We start from the raw sequence: 17,406 nt of genomic DNA, 5'->3' as shown, positions 1-17,406 counted from the left end.
ACAGTATGGATGATAAATATGATCACCAAATTAGTTGCAGAACCATTTCTCTTCACCTGCAGGTTAAATGCGGAGTGGCTTTCCTTCTGTGCTGTCATGTGTGTACACATGCACACCACACAGACATTTACTGTATATATCTTGGAATGAATACAAAAGCAAATGGAGCACTATGCCAGACCAAATGACATTACTTTAATACCTGCCCTTAAAAAAAACCACCAATGTTATTGAGAAAAAAACTAATTAAAAATTAGTAATTGTTTTCTTTGTATAATAAAAAAGTAAAGGATAGTTTTGCACAGACTGAGTAAGCTTAACGTGTAAATCTCTGAAGATGCCATCCTCCAAGCCTCAGGTTTCTCCTAGCCCCTTGTCCTAGCCAGATGTGAATGGACCATCTCCTGTGATCAACCTGAGAAAGTTCTGGCTAAGGATACAGGAAATTAAAATGATCTTCTCTGTCCTGGCTGCAATGGGCCAAGGTTGAGAACAGCGAGTCCCTCATACTCTCAGAGACACTTCTGCAGGAATTTATGCAACATGGTTGAAGGTTCAATTGAAGACAGATGCAGGAAAAAAGGTGGAAAAGGGGAAAGGAGACATGGACAATGAATGTCTTGTGGAGGCAGCTGAGTGTAGGCTGATAATGACTGAGGAGTGAAGCAGCTGGTGCTGAGGATGCAACAGCACAATGTACAAATTCTGGGCTTTATTCTGGACTAGTTTGACTGACCAGCCACCAGCAGTTGGAATAATGAGGTGCACTCCTTCATCACTGCTTGTAGTTTAGTTCTCAACTGAAAGGAGTCTAGTTCATGTCCTCCAAGACCTGACTGTGAGGCAAAGCAAAGCACAGTAACTGGAGATGGACAAGTGAGAGATGCACTACAAACCTCGCTCCTGATTGTAACCAAAATGGTAATGTGGACACACCACAGAGAAACAATCCTAGGGTTTGTTAGACAAATTGGCTTTAACTGGAAGCTGGTGAGGGCAATACAGTATTTTGAAAAGGCAGAGAAACATCAGAAAAGGAGCTAGCGTGAAGGAGCATTAAGACTGCAGAGGGAAACATGCAGAACCAAGGAGGAATTGCGAGGGTCTGCGGCTGGATGAGATAACCAAGAGAGTGATGAAGCCAGATGGGATGTGAAGCCAACAGACAGGAAACTGGGACTGGTTGGACAGGAAGAAAATAGAACTACAGAGCAGGGACAAGGAGCACATGGGGAGAGAAAAACTGGCTGGATGAAGAGACTGGGTGTAGAGAGAATGTCTATCCGGATAGTCATTTAGATCAGGTAGTGAGCTCAGGGGAAAATACTGCCACTGAGACACCTGAGAGGTGGAGACTGGGACAGGACAGTGCATAGAAGAGACCTGAGACAGGTAGCCATGTGTGGAAAAGAAACAGTACTGGAAAACAGCAGTCTGAACAAGGAGATGGGAAAAGGCCCTGAGCTTTTGCTCAACAAGCAGAAGAACCACTGCAACAAATACTCTTTCAGACCATGGGACAGAATCCAAGGTTTCTGGATCATATCAGAAAATACCTGACAAAACCACTGGAAAAGTATCCATTTCTTTCCCTTTTAGCACCGATTCATGCAAAGAAAATCTATGGTTCTACAAGTTACTTTCTAATGTGGCCAGATCTGTGCCATTCCTAACTTAAAAAATTTTGATTCTCTATGTTTACAGCAAACCTACCTGGGTTTGTTCCTGACTCCATCTCTATCCTCTCTTCCAGATCTAAAGACAGGTAATTTTGTGCTTTTTTCTATCAAGAAATCTAACCAATTTCCTTTCCTCTTTGGGCCTGTGGCTATCATAAGCAACTGTGATTATTATTTCTTATTGGTTCCTCAATGAACCTAATGAGAATGATTATTATTAGTCATTAATACTGTCATTTTTTATTCACAGATTCAAATGAGAAACTGGCATTTCTAGTATTAAAAATCTGAAATACATGCTACATTAATGTAAATACTTCAAAGTGACTGAAATTCAGATACAAAACTAAACCACAATTCTCTGACTGCTTTACAATGTGGAATCAGAGAAAACCAGGATGGTTTTTCAGAATGCATCTTCTTATCCAGTTCAACAACACACAAAAAAAATCCAGTAAAAGAGAACATCTGAGTTTTTCTTATATCACTCGGCCACTGAAACAATTCAGAAGGCTGAAAGTTTTTGAAAAGACATTTTAAGAAGATAGCGTACACAGTTTGCAGAATATGAAAGAAGAGAAGATTTTGATGTGATAGTGTAAGTTGAGATAGCACATGAAGTCTACATGGTTTTTTTTCCTTTATTCCTCTTTTCATATCAGCTTATTAATGAAATGGACTATTTAATAAAAGATTTTTCAGTTTAGCTTGATTCCACATAGGCGATTATATTCAGTCACAGAGCACTTGTTTGCAGAGAGATGACATAATGGTGAAAACAGGTACAACAAGCTTTACTGCAAAATTCATTCATTTATACTCTTTTACTTGCTGTAGATGGAACATACAAGAATACAAAGAAATTCAGAATACTTCTGAATTTTCCTAAATGAAGCAAATCTCTATTACTAAAAAGCAAGGATGGTCTGGTCATTTTACCACAGGATTTTTGGGGCTATTCACAGGTCTCTTACAGACTGTTTGCAACAAGTAGTTAAGTTATGAAAGTTTTTTGCCTTTCGCCCCAAAAAGCTTGAGTGTTGAAAGGCAGGACACTAATTCTCTCTGTAGGCTTTAAAATGCTCACAGATTTTCAGAAACAGTGAACATGTATAGATTCAGCTGAGGACATGCTTTCTGTATGTAATAAGAAGGAAAATGATAGGCTGAAGCAAAGACAATAGAAAAAAATTACTTCTAATTCTTCAGAATATTACTTTATCACATAGAAGCCTGTGTTTGGGCTAAGAGAAGTTATATTCATCATACTCTGAAGGGTATTAAAAAAACCAAAAAACTTAAAGACATAACATTTATTAGTTCAGAAAGACTGAATAAATTTTACCACTGAAACACTGGATAAGAGTAAGATTTTTTTTCTTCTGTAATATTATTTGAAGACTCATAATGTCTTAAGGTTTATGATTTCTGCCTCTTCTGAAAATCACCTTCTTTTATTACTAGGCCTAAAGCCAGAATATCCACTGTGATATGGAATTGCATTTTAATCTCCAGCAGTTTTTGCTGCTCTTCTACCTTCATTTTCAATAATTATCATGTTAACTTTTGTAAGTTGTTTCATAATTCCTTTGTTAAGCTTTCCAAGTTATTTAATTTTTGCCTCTGGCATCCAGTTTTATTGCCAAAGATTGAGGCAGAGCGTAAGTCTCTATTTTATCACAGAAGGCTTACATAGTCACTGTGAAATACTCATCAAAAGCCTGATTACAAGCTCATAATACCGCACTGATGACTGAAAATGGATTCCTGAAAATAGAACGGACTTTTTAGGGGAAGTAATCCATTACTCTCTTCCAGGAAGCTGCAGTATTTCTAAATGTTGTTTGGGAAATAACTCTGCCTTCAACTTTCAAATCAGTATAAGCTGAAAAGCTTTTTTCATAGATTTTGTACTTTCTTTTTAAAAATATTTCTGAGAGGGTAAAGAAACATGTCTTTGAAATTCCAAATGTTTATCACTCTCCTTCAAATCTCACAGTTAAAATTTCACCCTTTTCATTTTGGAAGAGTGCTTGCAACTACGACAGCTGGCAAGACAGGATGACATCCGTCTACAGCGGGTGGTACACTAATATTTCGCACTCTACCACAAAAATAATGGAGACAAGTTAACAATTCTGATCACCTTTGTGCCACCTGCTCCAGCAAATGCCACTGTGATCTCCAGTTTCTGTGTCTCTCAAACTTGGAACAGGGGCCGGAGGGCTTTAAGAATGATGTAGTGGAGGCTGACAGACTGGATAGGCCACGTGAAACCCTCCAAAGAAACTGCCTAGTATGACTTTGAGTGCCACACTGTTCACAGAWGCTTTGTAACCCAGAAATTTGTTGCTCTCAACATTTTTTTGTTATTAAGTTAGAAGTAAAACTTTGTCTAAATCACGTATTCCAAACAGAATTTCAACTCCAGTTTCAGTCTGTATTTTAAAGCAAAGCTGAAGGAATACATTACTTACCTCTTTTTCAAAATCGGAGGGAAGAAGCTTGACAAAGTTATCTGGAAACACTCCCCGTCTGCCATTGAGCTCTCCTTCCCACCAGCCTACATCAATGCAGTCCTACAAAACAGTAAAATAAAAGGAAAAATGTAACTGTATGCTGAACAGATTTAGGTGTTGAAGTGCTCTTCCGCATAATGTCCTGCTTTTTTGCTAGAACATGACAATTTACTGGAGTGCCAGGTTAACAGGGTAACCTACCAGATAAAAACTTCAGCAATCACCCTGCATTACATTATCATAGGGAACAACTAGGAAAGAACAATAAAGCTAAACACTATTTCACCATTTGATCTATTAAACCAGTAAGCATTTCGAGCACATATGATATTACTTCTCTCTGATTTCATTTTAGAGAAATTCAGTAACTTAATTAAACCTCATATATCCCAAGAGGTACTAAAGCTCCTTTATTTCCCATACTCTCAAGAAAACCTTGGCACATTAGAATTATGTACGAAATTATTAAATTTCATCACAGTCCAATTGAGAAGGCATTATACACCTGATCACTATCGAGCATCTTCTTCTGAAGCATTTTTTGAACAGCTCATTGCAGTGTGCATAACAAACCAATGTACAGCTAAGTTGCTCACAATAAGAATAAGTGAACTACTATACCAGTGATTCTAAGTGATGAAAAAATAGTACAGCTGTCTTGGTAATGAACAATAATAGTAACACAAACCACACCAATTTTAGAGATGGTTAAAATTGTTCCTCGAGTCTTGGATGGTAAGCTCCATGTTCATTTGCTTTTACCTTTGCTAAAGAGAATGCTTCCAGCTGAAATTTTCTGCATTTTTCTCCTTTGAAAGCTGTAGCTGAACCAATTCAGTCATTTTCCAAAACACAATTACAGGAAAGTCATCCATCTTCTGCTGAATCTTAAAACCATTTCAGTCAGTTTTAGTAGAGGCTCAGCACCAGGCTGGCCAACCTTTCTATCCTCTTGAGCAGTAAACCTAAATCTTGATGTGGCTCAGAGCCATGTAGTAAATACTGTACACCTGAAACACAGGAGAAAGGGAAGCTCCAGGAGGAGGGTCAACCATGGGTTGGACACAACAAGAACTCACTGGGGATCACCACAATCTACGGGGAGACAAGGCTAAACGGGGCTGGATTTGCAGCTGAGGTCCTACACCATCTGGCAACATCAGGCTTGAGCAATCACTGCAGGCTCACTTCCTTCCACGGCCACAGATCTGGGTTGGCCAAACCATCTGTGCACTAACTGGTTATATCTAACAGTTCTGGTAGCACTGGAACTGCTCAGTGGTTCAGCAGGTCGATGTTCCTATGCTAACATTTCTAATATAACCCTGAGAAAATTCTCCCAGATTTGATAAGTATTTTTGTTTTTCAAAAATCACATTTCACAGCCTTTCAGAAGAGACTGGTTTGAATTTAGCAGCTACGTTCTCTGAATAATCAGAGGTATGGATGTCATGATCATTGTTCTGGGTCAGCCTGTGATGAGGCTTTTCCATCATTACTTCAGAAATGGAGAGGTTCTTTCCCTGCAAAGTCTTTATCCGGGCTGTGGAAGAAAGTGTGCTAGTGTACAAAGCAGATGCCTTATAAAACAATTACTCATCTCTTGTTGCTCTTCAGTAAAGTGAGAGAGAGAGAGAGAGAGAGAGAGAAGGCTGTGCATCTGGAACACTAGCATATAGGGGCAAAAGCAGGAACAGAGGGGTAGGGATAGAAGAAAAACAGGCAAGGACAGGCAGGTAGTTTAGGAAAAAGGGGGAGACCACAACATGCAATAAATAGTTATATGGGTTTTCACAGAGTAGGAAGCCAAAAACTAGACCAAAGCAAAAGGAATGGGCCAAGTTCTATGAGCCTCATGTATGCTATCAGGCAACATCCCTCCAGGAACACCACTGGATCAAGGAGTCCAGAATCTTCACATTCTCGTTGTGTAAGAAAATAGCTTTAAAATCACCAAGCAAAAGTTAATGTCTTAACACTGTTTGTCTATGCAATTTGGTCATAAAGCCATACTTGTTAACTACATGCAAAAATTAAAAAAGGCTAAAAATGTCACATTCACATCACTCACTGTTGTAGCCTGATATGTAAAGGGGAATGGAATACTAAATACTCATTAAAAAGACAGATTTTAACTTTTTTCCCCCCCCAAGATAAGTATCCAAAATGAGCAAATACTTTTAACTACAACCACCCTGATCTTCATTTCATCATATGCCTAAGAAAAATCATAGTATTCCCTCACAACACAGGAAAGTTTCAAAGATAAATACTTACAAAGTCTGCACACACTACAAAAGTGCAGAGGGAAATAAACTAAAAGGAAATGAACAATTCTGTATCTAGAGCAAGTAAACAGTAGTTTAAATAGGGGAGAGGAGCCAGTGAAAAAAATCAGAATGTGAATGCACAATAAAATACTGCATGATAATACATGCATGCAAGATGGCCTTATCTTCATTATATTTCCATGGAATTATTTGTTTCAGCTGTTACAGAAATGCCAGGAGAGTGCAAGATAACTTAATGAGGTATATTTAATACCATGAGGAGTTTGAAAAATATTGTTCACAATGATTGGGCTAGTTGGTATTTATCTGTAAGTTATAATGAATAAACTTTTGATTATATTTGGGAGAAAATAGAACAGCATTAAAGTAATCCATTGCTTTTATGGGATGATTTTCTTATCCAAATTAATTGTTTTTCTGTTCTAGGCTTTTTATTTAGCATATTCAGTTCACCTCATCTCCCGAGATAGTGTATGTCCTAACACAACTAAATAGCACGATTTCGTGCATAATGTCTGTTTTAGGTATGCATTTTTTCTTCCTTCATATCTCAGTATTAGCCACTGATTTAATGTGCTCCTGATCTACACATGCAGAYGCTGAACAATCCTTTCGTTCTCTTTTTGCTCCTTTTCTCTCCTGCTTAATCTGTTGTTTCCCTGCCTTCTTCCCTCTTTTTAGCAGGGTGGCCTTCACCAAGGACAGTTTCCTTTTCTAGACCTTCCTGTGAGTTTTTTAGGAGATACTTGTCAGTTCTGTTTGACCATCAAGCCTTTGTTAGTGAACAGGGCTGATCCTTGACCAGCTGACATTTTTAAAATACCCTCTGAGTGAATTACAGCACTCCGTGAAGGACTGAGATTATCAGCCAGTCATGCATAGCACAGGCAGGCACTGTGCAGGATTTTACTCTTACCTCCGCCAAAACCTCTCATTCCTGACGGGAAGGAGCCCTCCCACTTGGCACTATCTCCTTGTGCAAAGTCGAGTATTCAGTGCACTGAATTTTTCTGTCACACAGGGTGTTTTATAGTGCCCTCCAGCCTCTATTCTGCTAACCTGGAAGTGCCAAAACATTTAAGACCCAATTTAGATTTAGAAAGATATTAATAATAACCCAGGCCTCCAGAGATTAAAGGGTGATGGTATAGCTTAGTGCTACCTAATAATGGTACTGATGGTGCAGCTTAGTGCTGCCTAATAATCCTCGGGACTAAACAACATACTCCAGCATATACATTCTTTTTAGGTTGGATGTTTTGCTGTGCTCTTCGGAATCAGAAATCATGCTCTTATTTTTTCATTTTATTAATACAGACAAATTTTGTACTCAGTGCTTCCCCCCCCCTCCCCCTCCCAGGCTGGTTCATTTTCATGAAGACACTATTTCTGTTACATGTTCCTTAATCCAGAACCGTACGTTTGCTTTTTCCTCCTCTGCAAATTGTCATTCTGGCTTATTCAGCCAATTGCCACAYGGGATTTTTATACATTAAGTAAACCTTCAGACAGTTTCTCTTTAATTTTCTCATTTACTTTATTTGCCAGAGGAGTCCTCTGTGTCACCGAGCAAGAGGATAGAAGGAGATCTCAAAAATTAAAAGCTACAGGCGAGACCTGGGGAATGACCTCAGTGGTGGTCGCCTCCTGCTAGCCACAGCTGCTGGTTTGCTGTGCCTCCGCGGGCTCTGCAAGCCCACAGCTGATGCCGCCAGCAGGAACGTCTTCACCACAAGGCAGAACACCTCCCAAGGATCCGTGCGTTAGTGCTGCGCAAACTGCCTCGCGTACTAAGAAACGACCTAGCTATGAAGCGCAATCAAGGCAATACGATTAGGACTGTGTGGCTGCCTGGGAACGCTGAGTACAAGCTACTCCAATACTTCTAAATCCCCAGCAGCCACACATGATCCTTATCATATTGCCTTTATTTTTAAAATATAGCTTCATGTGTTCAAGGTTGGCAAAATGGCTACAGTTTCAAAATTCACAGAAGGACAATCAAGCTTTTACAATCTAGTACCAATATTCCAATTTCATTAACAAAGCAAGTGGACTTGTGCTTTATCTCCTTGTTATCCTACCAGACTCATAACAATTATATAGACAGCCAAAAATGAGATGGTGCAATCTCTCTGTAAAGCCAACAGTTCTATTAAAAAATTTATTCCAATTGTTAAAAATACATTTCAGTTTAATCTAAAAAAAGAGCTGCAAAACTGAGAACTGAGAAACAAGAAAAAAAACTTGAAATTGTGTTTGATAAATAGTAGAGTACACACACAAGTTAGGTGATAGCTGGGACAACATTTAGCTACTGCGAAAATCAGCTCTTACAAAAGCTTGACTCAGAGGCTGTACTCATGTACAAAACACTGACAGAGAAATCAAATACCTCCCACAAATCAACTGTAGGATAAAACTGACTGGTCTGTTTTCATTGTCAAGGCTGAGGAGGATGTAGGACATGGAGAAAACAAAAATCTAGAGGGAAATTTTAGCATTTTATCACTGAAACACAGATCTTGGTTTTATCTTCCTTACAAGTGAAGTATTTTTGTTCCAAAGTCTTTTAATCTGACAGATTTAACAGAAGTTATTTTTTAGAGAATTAAATAAAGTGAGGGAATGGAGGCAAAATGAAAGAAGGATGAAAAGCTGGTCTACGGCAGAATCAAAATTCATTCTAATTCCAAATTCAGTGGATCAGAAGTAAATGATATTAAGCTAAATATGTTGGATTTATTAGCAAAATTTATTTTGTGATAAATATTAAAGTAAAAAATTGGACAAAACATAGCGATGAGAATGAGAGAAATATTGAGGAATTTTTGAACTCTGTAAGAAATAAATATTACACAAAATACAAGGTAATAAAATGTCAACATGAACAGAAATTCTTAATGAAGTCAGAAAAAACTTGTAAGAGAAAAGGATAAGCATGGGAGAAACAGCAACCACTAGAACAACAGCGTTCAACTAGCATTTCTCCGCACGCTGCCAACAATTTTAAGGGTATATGCAGACAATCTAAAAAAAAATCAGTCCTTTTCTTGACATGAAGAATAAGAGGAGAAAATATCCTTCATATAATTAGAAGTGAGACATGCAAGCTGTGAAGGAAATTGTAAGAAGGAATCATCTGGAGAAAACAAGCATTTTTCCAGAAGGGCATATTAAAAGAAAAAAAAAAAAAACAAACCACCAAGAAAATGACAAGAACACAGCTCCACTCTGAAACTAAAGTCTGTAGTGACTAAAAGAGTAACGGAAAAAAACCAACAACTGAGATATGTATGACTAGAGAGATCAGACAAAAGCAGTGCAAAGGTCTGCTAATACACAGGCAAAGAAAACTTCCATTTTGGAGCACCAGCTTTTTGATACCACTAGTGAATATAATGAAAAACATAAGTAGGGCTAACAGAATAAGATTGCAGCTTAGTATCACTTAGAAAATCCTATGACCCTGTAGCAACTCTCATAAAACCTATAAACCACCAGAGTCATGCTTTTGCCTTTCCTGCGCRAAAGCAGCATGACACTGCTTGGTATCTTACACGTAAAGCATCCTGCATTAACAATTTTCTTTAGCAGCAAAACCAGTGCTATTACCTTAGAACAAACACTGTGTTGTTCAATCCCTCAATGTTCTCATTTAAGCCGTAAAAAAAAACRGGAGCTGGTGGAGATAGAACACAAAACCCCAGCATAAGGCTCCTTAATACTGTAAGTCTTACAAATACTCCACTTATTACAGAGAAGCAGCTGTATCCAGACACATGCTACCGACAAGATGCTAGCTCTAATCCTCTTCCCAGTCTGGGCGCACTGTTGATAACAAGACAGGAATACAAACTTTCCTTCAGCCAATTACCATCACCATTTTTCTTTGGTGTTAAAAAAAGATGACAACAGAGCTTGAGAAGACAGAGCTGTCGGTTCCCTGCTAACTTCATCTTAAATCTACTAGTTGATGCCACATTCAAGACTATGACATTAAAAGAGGTAGATTCCTACCCACCAGGTTACAAGTCTTCCCCATGCAGAATTGTTTTTCAGATACTAGCTTGACAATGACAGATTGACTATGTAATTCAAACATGACTGAAATCTCCCTCTTTGAAGTGGTCACAGCTTCGCAGTCTCCAAGTGGCCAGCAGTTTCATAAGTTCCAAAAACAAATTTTATTTTAAATAAAGCTACAGCTCTTAATATCAGGCTTAGATATGACAAATGCATTTATTTCTAGCCCACGCAGCTACTTTACTTGTACTCTAGGCCCTGATCCAATTGAAAAGATCACAAAGGCAATCAACATTTTCTCTGAAAATGGAAAGCAGCAATTCTGGCTGTGATCACCTTAGTATAAACTCATACCATGGGATTTTTTCATTATTTTGCTAGAAGTCAACAAAGTGTACAAGCTTACCATAACTTAAGTATCAGATATATGTTTTCTTCCAGGTACTATGCTTTATTCCACTTTTTTTTTTTTTTTTTTAACTTAAAAGCCATTTCAAGAAATATTTRTTGTTCTTAATCACTTCAACAAAAAAACAGTAGTTACTTGGCTGTCTGTGCAGCTATATTTTTAAGTCTTCTCTTGCCCTGTGTCCAGAATCCCCCTGGACTTGTGTTTAGATCATTGCTGAAGCTGGCAGCAAATGCTTGGAGATGGTAAATTATTGTTCTTTCCAACATCATCAGCTGCCTGATGCTCACTGGGAACGTATCAAAAGCTGACCCATCTCTGCAGCTTTACAAGATACATGGAAATCTAAGAGTGTCGGGGCAGGGCTGGAAGGGGCTGCCTAAATAACCTGTTCAGCCAGCAAGTCCGTGGAGCACAGCACAGCTGCAGACAGCAGCGCTGAGGTTCCCTCTGGGAGCGTATTGAAGGGTGCAAGAGATGCAGAAACAGTTTTATTGTCAGACAGGTAGAAGTTGCTTCAGCCACATTTTCCATTTATTTTAGAGATGTTTCCTGCCTCTTCCCCCATAGCAACCTCACCTTCAAGGGGGCACCGACTCCCTCGTCCCTCACTGCCTTTGGACCTAACCGAACATCGCAAGGAGAGCCAGAGCCCCAAGTTCATCCAGCCCCTTCCCAGCTTATTTTCTGAGCTGCCCCTAGCAAAAGGGGCAATGCAAAAATGCAAATGAAGGATCTTTTCCTTGCCCAGGGTTCCCAAACAAAGTAACAGTCTGTATTTATTTTATCTCCTATGCATGCCTATTGTTGCAGCTGCATAGACCCATGAAGAAATAAATCTTTAAAAGGCTGATCTTTTCATCTGTAAATAGGACTTTTAGTTTTTCTGAAGGAGCAGATCCTTGTGCAGGCTGGCCCTCTGAATGTATGTACTAGTACTTTGCCATACTACTAAAATATGAAGCTAAGATTCAGACATCCATCACTAAATGATCAATATTTAGCTTTTCTGATTAAAACAGGAATATAGAAACTCGTGATTTCATCATTACAGCTAGGATAGAAAGCAATGCCAAAAACAAGAACAGGAGGTCCTCAGAAAATATAGCTGGAAAGCATGTATTGTGGGATGTGTACTCTTTGAATGCTCATGCAAGTGGATGTACTTATATATAGAGTCATCATTTATGGAAATCTTTTCAAAATGGGGCCTATGAGAGTTACCTTTTCTAACTTAAGATTATATATTACTAGCTTAAAATATCCAATTAGCTAGCTAAAATTACACAGTAAAAATCACAGACTGTCCAGAATATTGAGTGAGAGACAACACAACAATGCAAGCTTTGGATAAGTGAAATTTTTGCATGGTAGCATAACATAGCTTCACAGAAATCTCCACTAGAATACATAGCTCCTTGCAGAAGGGTTCTCATTAAAAAACAAAACAAAACAAAACAAAACAAAACAAAAAAACAAAAACAAACAAACAAAAAAAAACAAAACCCCCCCCAGCAGTTGGCAGTTGTATGCGTCAAATGTCTGTTTTTCTTCTGCCTTTCTCAAGTTGGTTCTCATCAGGAAGAATGTTGAGCTTGTAAAAATCACATTATTCAGAAAAGCCATGAATATCTCTTATACTTCCAGTACTGAGAGCTTTCATGTGTCAGCTCTGCTCTGCTGGCAGCTGCATATTACATTATTACTACCGACATTGTAAACGTCTCCCTTGCATTCCTTCCCACCATTGAGAGGCAACCTCACAATTTAAGAAAAATAAAACACCTCTGAGTTTAAGGTGACCAAATGTGTCTACGGAACTTTGCAGACATTATCCGCAAACATACAGAATACACAAAGACTTCTTAATTTGAGAATTGAAGGCCTTGTAGGAAGTCAAACCTAGAAGAGAAGGGCTCTGCTGTTCCCTCCCGCCACGCAGAGCGCTGGTGGCACAGCGCTGCTGCACGCCTCTGTGTTCAGCTGGGGCCTACAGGGCCCAACTCTCACCAAAGCTGGAGAAGGGCCACAGAACGGGCTCCGCAATTTTTCAAGCTGGTGTGTGACACTATGGGGCAAAACAATGATGGGCAGGGAAATTTCTACCTTTTTTTCCCCTGTTAATAAATAACTGCCTGGATTTTAACAGACGTGGAAAATTTTTGGTGAAAACGGGTATCAAAAATCAGCATTATTTTGATAACTTTGAAATGAACTAAAGAAAATCAACCTCACACAGCATCAGATCTTCATTAATAAAACTTTGTGGGAGACAACAAAATTATGTTAAAGCTGGGTGAAAAAAGTAGTTTAATAATACTTAAGAATTAAAAAAAAAAWTTTTTTACTACATTTCATTGAACAATGATGATGCAGAATGGAAGATATATTGCTCTCAAAATCCAATTTTATTTTGAAAAATCAGAGAATATTTGATTTTAGAGTCTTCATAATGCTTGCACAGCTTGGTAAAATATATGTGAATGAAGGAAAGCATCCTTCCAGAGTCTTATATTCCACCCACCTTATGCTACCTAAGACTGTATTTGAAGTAATGAAGCTTTGTTACTTACTAAGCTTAGTTACCAAGAATGAGAYCTTATAGTATAGTACAACAGTGTTAAACATTTTTGAAGAAAATGGCTATGATTGAAAGCTAGTAAAATCCAATACTCCTAAACAGATACATTCTTTTAAAAATGGGCAGTGTTCAGAATGAATGAATGAACAAATACCTAATTCAAGATCATTTAGATAAAAGATACAGTCCAATGGACAATACATTAGTCTTCTGAGGCTGTGCTGCAGAGCAGCCCTTTCCCTTTTACATAAACTTTCTTGCAAATACTCACAATTATGAAACACTGGAAGAAACATATGAGGAGAAATCTCCCTCTCTGGCCCTCTTTGGCCCATAACCCAGAGTGATTTATTCTTGTAAGTCCCAAAAGACCCAAACCCTGCATGGATCGTCCCTGTCACCTCCCATGCCTAAGCAGTAGGGCACCTGGTATGTGATAACTACAGTTACATCTTTTAAAACTCAAGGATTCAAACAGGCAAATTTTTCTGTATCCATAAACTCTATGGCTCTGCTAAGACTTCACCATGTCAACATTAAATGGAAAGAAACAGGAGAGATTGWCAGAAATTAGACACCATTGCAGGTGCGGTTACATTACTCTTTCCAGAGACTGGTTTTCACTGAAAGGCCCAGCAAGATATCTCTCTAGAGGACATGTTCTGGCCAAACTCAGGTTTTTGGGCCCCACACAAGAGTACCAGGCTGAGAATAACCCCCTGCAGTACTCAGGAGCTTAGCAGAGGATTTAACAGACCAGACCTATTGGACTGTTTCAGGCTAGCTCTAACCTTCCGACTTTGAACTCTGTAAGTAGCTAATTTCAGCTAAAGTAGCTGAAATGCCTTGATGAAATATTTGTACAAACAGAAAAAATTATACTGTTCATTGACCAAAACAATTTCTCCCAGGATTCACTTCACTTGCAATGTTCAGTCAGCAAAATATCACAGGGAAATAAATGTGGTCCAGGTCATAAAACCCTAGCACTCAAGCACTCAAAATAAAAGTAAATTAGCCAAAACAAATATGAAAGGTAGTGCTAGTAACAGCTATAATTTATCCCTGTGATGAGCCAATAATCTCCCTTTAAATGAGAGCCAATATACACAGACCACCACAACTTAAGGACTACTTAATTCCAGTATTACTTCTATCACAGAAGTCTTTGCACCAGGGCTCTAATGACAATTACTAATTACTTGGCACTATATGTGCATTTTTGCTTCCCCTTTAAAATGGCTCTCCCTACCCTGCAAAGATTGGACTTATAGTAATACTATCAAACCAGCAGGTGAACCCATCAGCCAGGATAAAAGAAAGGATGAAGCTAAGCAGTGAATCTAAGGCCTGCACTGTGAGCAATAATCACAGGTTTCCAGATTCCTCAGCATTTCTGTGATATCTCTTATAAGCACAGGGTAGAAAACCTTCTCTCTCCTTTAATCTTAAAATATGTCACCTTTTTAGATTAGCCTGGCTGTATTAAAAATACTTACAAATAAACCAAATAATTCTTTTCAAACGATGCAAATCTTCAAACCTTACATGCATGGGGGATGCTGCCACTTTACCCTCATAGCTTGGCCTGAGCTTCCATTTGTCAAAATTCAAATTTGGGACTTCCCAGGAACAATATAATCCCTTCCTTTGAAGGCACTGCTGTAGCACTGGAATCAATGATAAGGAGAATAGGAAAGAAGTACTTCATCTCACTGCATATTTTAATAAATAACTTCTATGAATATACTAACGAGAGAAACATTTAAGTGCTGGATGCTCCCGTCCCCTGTAATAATCTCAGCCTTCATTGTTTATTTAAGCATTCAGCTCAGAGAATTTATGTTTCAGTAAAGTTTCTAAGATACCAGTGAAATTTAAGCTGCACCTGGTACCTTATTTTCAGCCTTTATCCACACACAGACCCACTTAATGCTCCATTTTTAATCATGCTGGCCAAGAAATGCTGCAAGATATGAATAAGCGTTAAAAAATTATTTATAAACATTTAAAAGTCTTGGACAAGGACAAGAAGTTTCAGGCAAGAAGAAAAACACCAGGAAAATGACAGAACAATTACTCACAGCCTGTTTTCCCTGTAACTTTCTCAGTATATCCAATCATTTTAGAAAATGAACATACTCATYTGATCATCAACATCCCCACAAGCTTTATGTAACTGTTTTATGTAACTCATACAAGGAAACACTCGTGCTTCATCTCTGCAATGACAGAAGCTGTGCCCCAAACACCTGCCAGGCGCAAGCAGCACGTCGAGGGCCCGATTTCCAGGCCCAACTCCAACTACCATCGCACCCAGCACTGCGGCTTCAAATCTGGCAAAAACCCAGACCGCCTTATTCCCATTAGGTCAAAACCTTCAGGGAAAAGTTCCTGCTACTGCAAAAGCAACCTCTGGGCAAGCTGCTGGCTCAGGCGGCAACGGCGCTCCTCCCATGGCCCCTTCCCAGTCACACGCTCCGCGGTGGCCTGTGAGCAGGGCTGCCGCATCCGAGACCACGGCGAGCGGCTAAAGGGAAGGAGCAGAAGCAGCCCTTTCAGCAGCCACCTACCAGCAGTCATGGAAAACCGCACCCTTGGCCCGCAGGCTGAGCAAAGTCATTTCGTGTAGGAAATCAGCAGCTTCAGTGAAAGCAGGCTTCTCAAGCAGCTCAGCAGCCTGGAAGCGTGAAAAATTGGTGCCCGGCATAGCATAGGGGGACAGGCAACACAGAGGATGCACTAGGAATAGCTTGTTTTGCTCTCAAAAATACTTAATGTCAGAGCAACCCTTCTCCTGCCGCAGTGTGGCCTCTAGGACCCGCCCCCTACATCAGAAGTTTTAATTCAAAATATTATTCTGACCTATGCAGAATTACAGGGTTTGACCAAAGATGTGCTGAATAATTTGATGGCTATCTCAGGAGAGGAAAAAAAAAAGAAAAAAAGGGCATGCCTTTTAAGCTATTGTTTTTCTTTGATAGAAATACCTATTTATTTATTTCCAAAGGCAAGCAGTAAGTGCCTTTATTGCTCACAAAGAGAACATAATTCTTTGAAGACAGAGCATCTTAGAAGCTTTCATGAAGCCAGATGTTATTTGATGTCTACTTAGGTTATTCCTTTCTGTGTCTATATGCAAGACTGCAGCAAAAGTCACAAATGCTGAAACTATCCTGTACCAAAATCCCAAGTGAAGGCACCTGTGTGACCAAATATTTAGTGCCAAGAAAAATCTCCAGTGTTGCTAACAGACTACTTTGAAAGCCATTTTTATTAATTTTGTTCAGTCAGGTAATGTATTTTCCCCTGCGTAATCTGTTTTGGTTTTTTTTAATTGCTGTATTAGTAAAATCATTTTTAAAAATGAGATAAAAACTTGTATCTGTCAATAAAGGAAAAATAAAATTACCTGAGTGACTATCCTGAAACAGGACTAACTTTTTCCCTCTTTTCGAAAGAGATGCCCTTAAGCTACCATATTTTTTCTGCTTTGAAAATTCTGTCTTCTTGGACAATTAGCTTTATTTCAATGACTTCAAATATTATCACTCTGATGTTTCTACCCATAAAGTGGAAAATACCAGAAATTCCATCTTAATATGGGAGAATGAGTGTTATTATCCATCTATTTGCTCATGACAAAAGAAAAACTAAAAGCCTTCCAATTTCTACATGCATTTCACTGGTATGACAAAGATTGTCAAATATATGCACTCTGCTTGCAACTAAAAGTGTGGAGAAAAATTCAGCAATGCAAGAACAACCATGCAACCAAACCTAGAAAACAGACAGGTTTCTACCCTAGTGAGGCCGCAATCCAGCAAAATGTTTAACGTAGTATCAGCAGTCGCTCTCCTCTATTGAAGTGTCCTATTGCTGTTCCTTCCCCTGCTCACAG

At 38.9% G+C, this 17,406-nt stretch overlaps 1 protein-coding gene across 3 annotated transcripts in view; it reads right to left on the bottom strand.

Moving 5' to 3' along the window:
- LOC112960531 (SH3 domain-containing kinase-binding protein 1-like) overlaps positions 1 to 17,406 on the bottom strand; it is a 155,518-nt gene that overhangs the window by 30,582 nt on the left and 107,530 nt on the right. For all 3 annotated transcript variants that reach the window (XM_026054877.1, XM_026054878.1, XM_026054879.1), the window contains exon 7: positions 4,157 to 4,258. In XM_026054877.1, coding sequence (XP_025910662.1) covers positions 4,157 to 4,258 — 102 coding nt within the window. The remainder of the gene's footprint in view (positions 1 to 4,156; positions 4,259 to 17,406) is intronic.

This window comes from Apteryx rowi, unplaced genomic scaffold (assembly GCF_003343035.1).
Source record: "Apteryx rowi isolate R43461 unplaced genomic scaffold, aptRow1 scaffold_972, whole genome shotgun sequence".
Taxonomy (NCBI): domain Eukaryota; kingdom Metazoa; phylum Chordata; class Aves; order Apterygiformes; family Apterygidae; genus Apteryx; species Apteryx rowi.
This window is presented reverse-complemented; position numbering and strand designations above follow the sequence as displayed.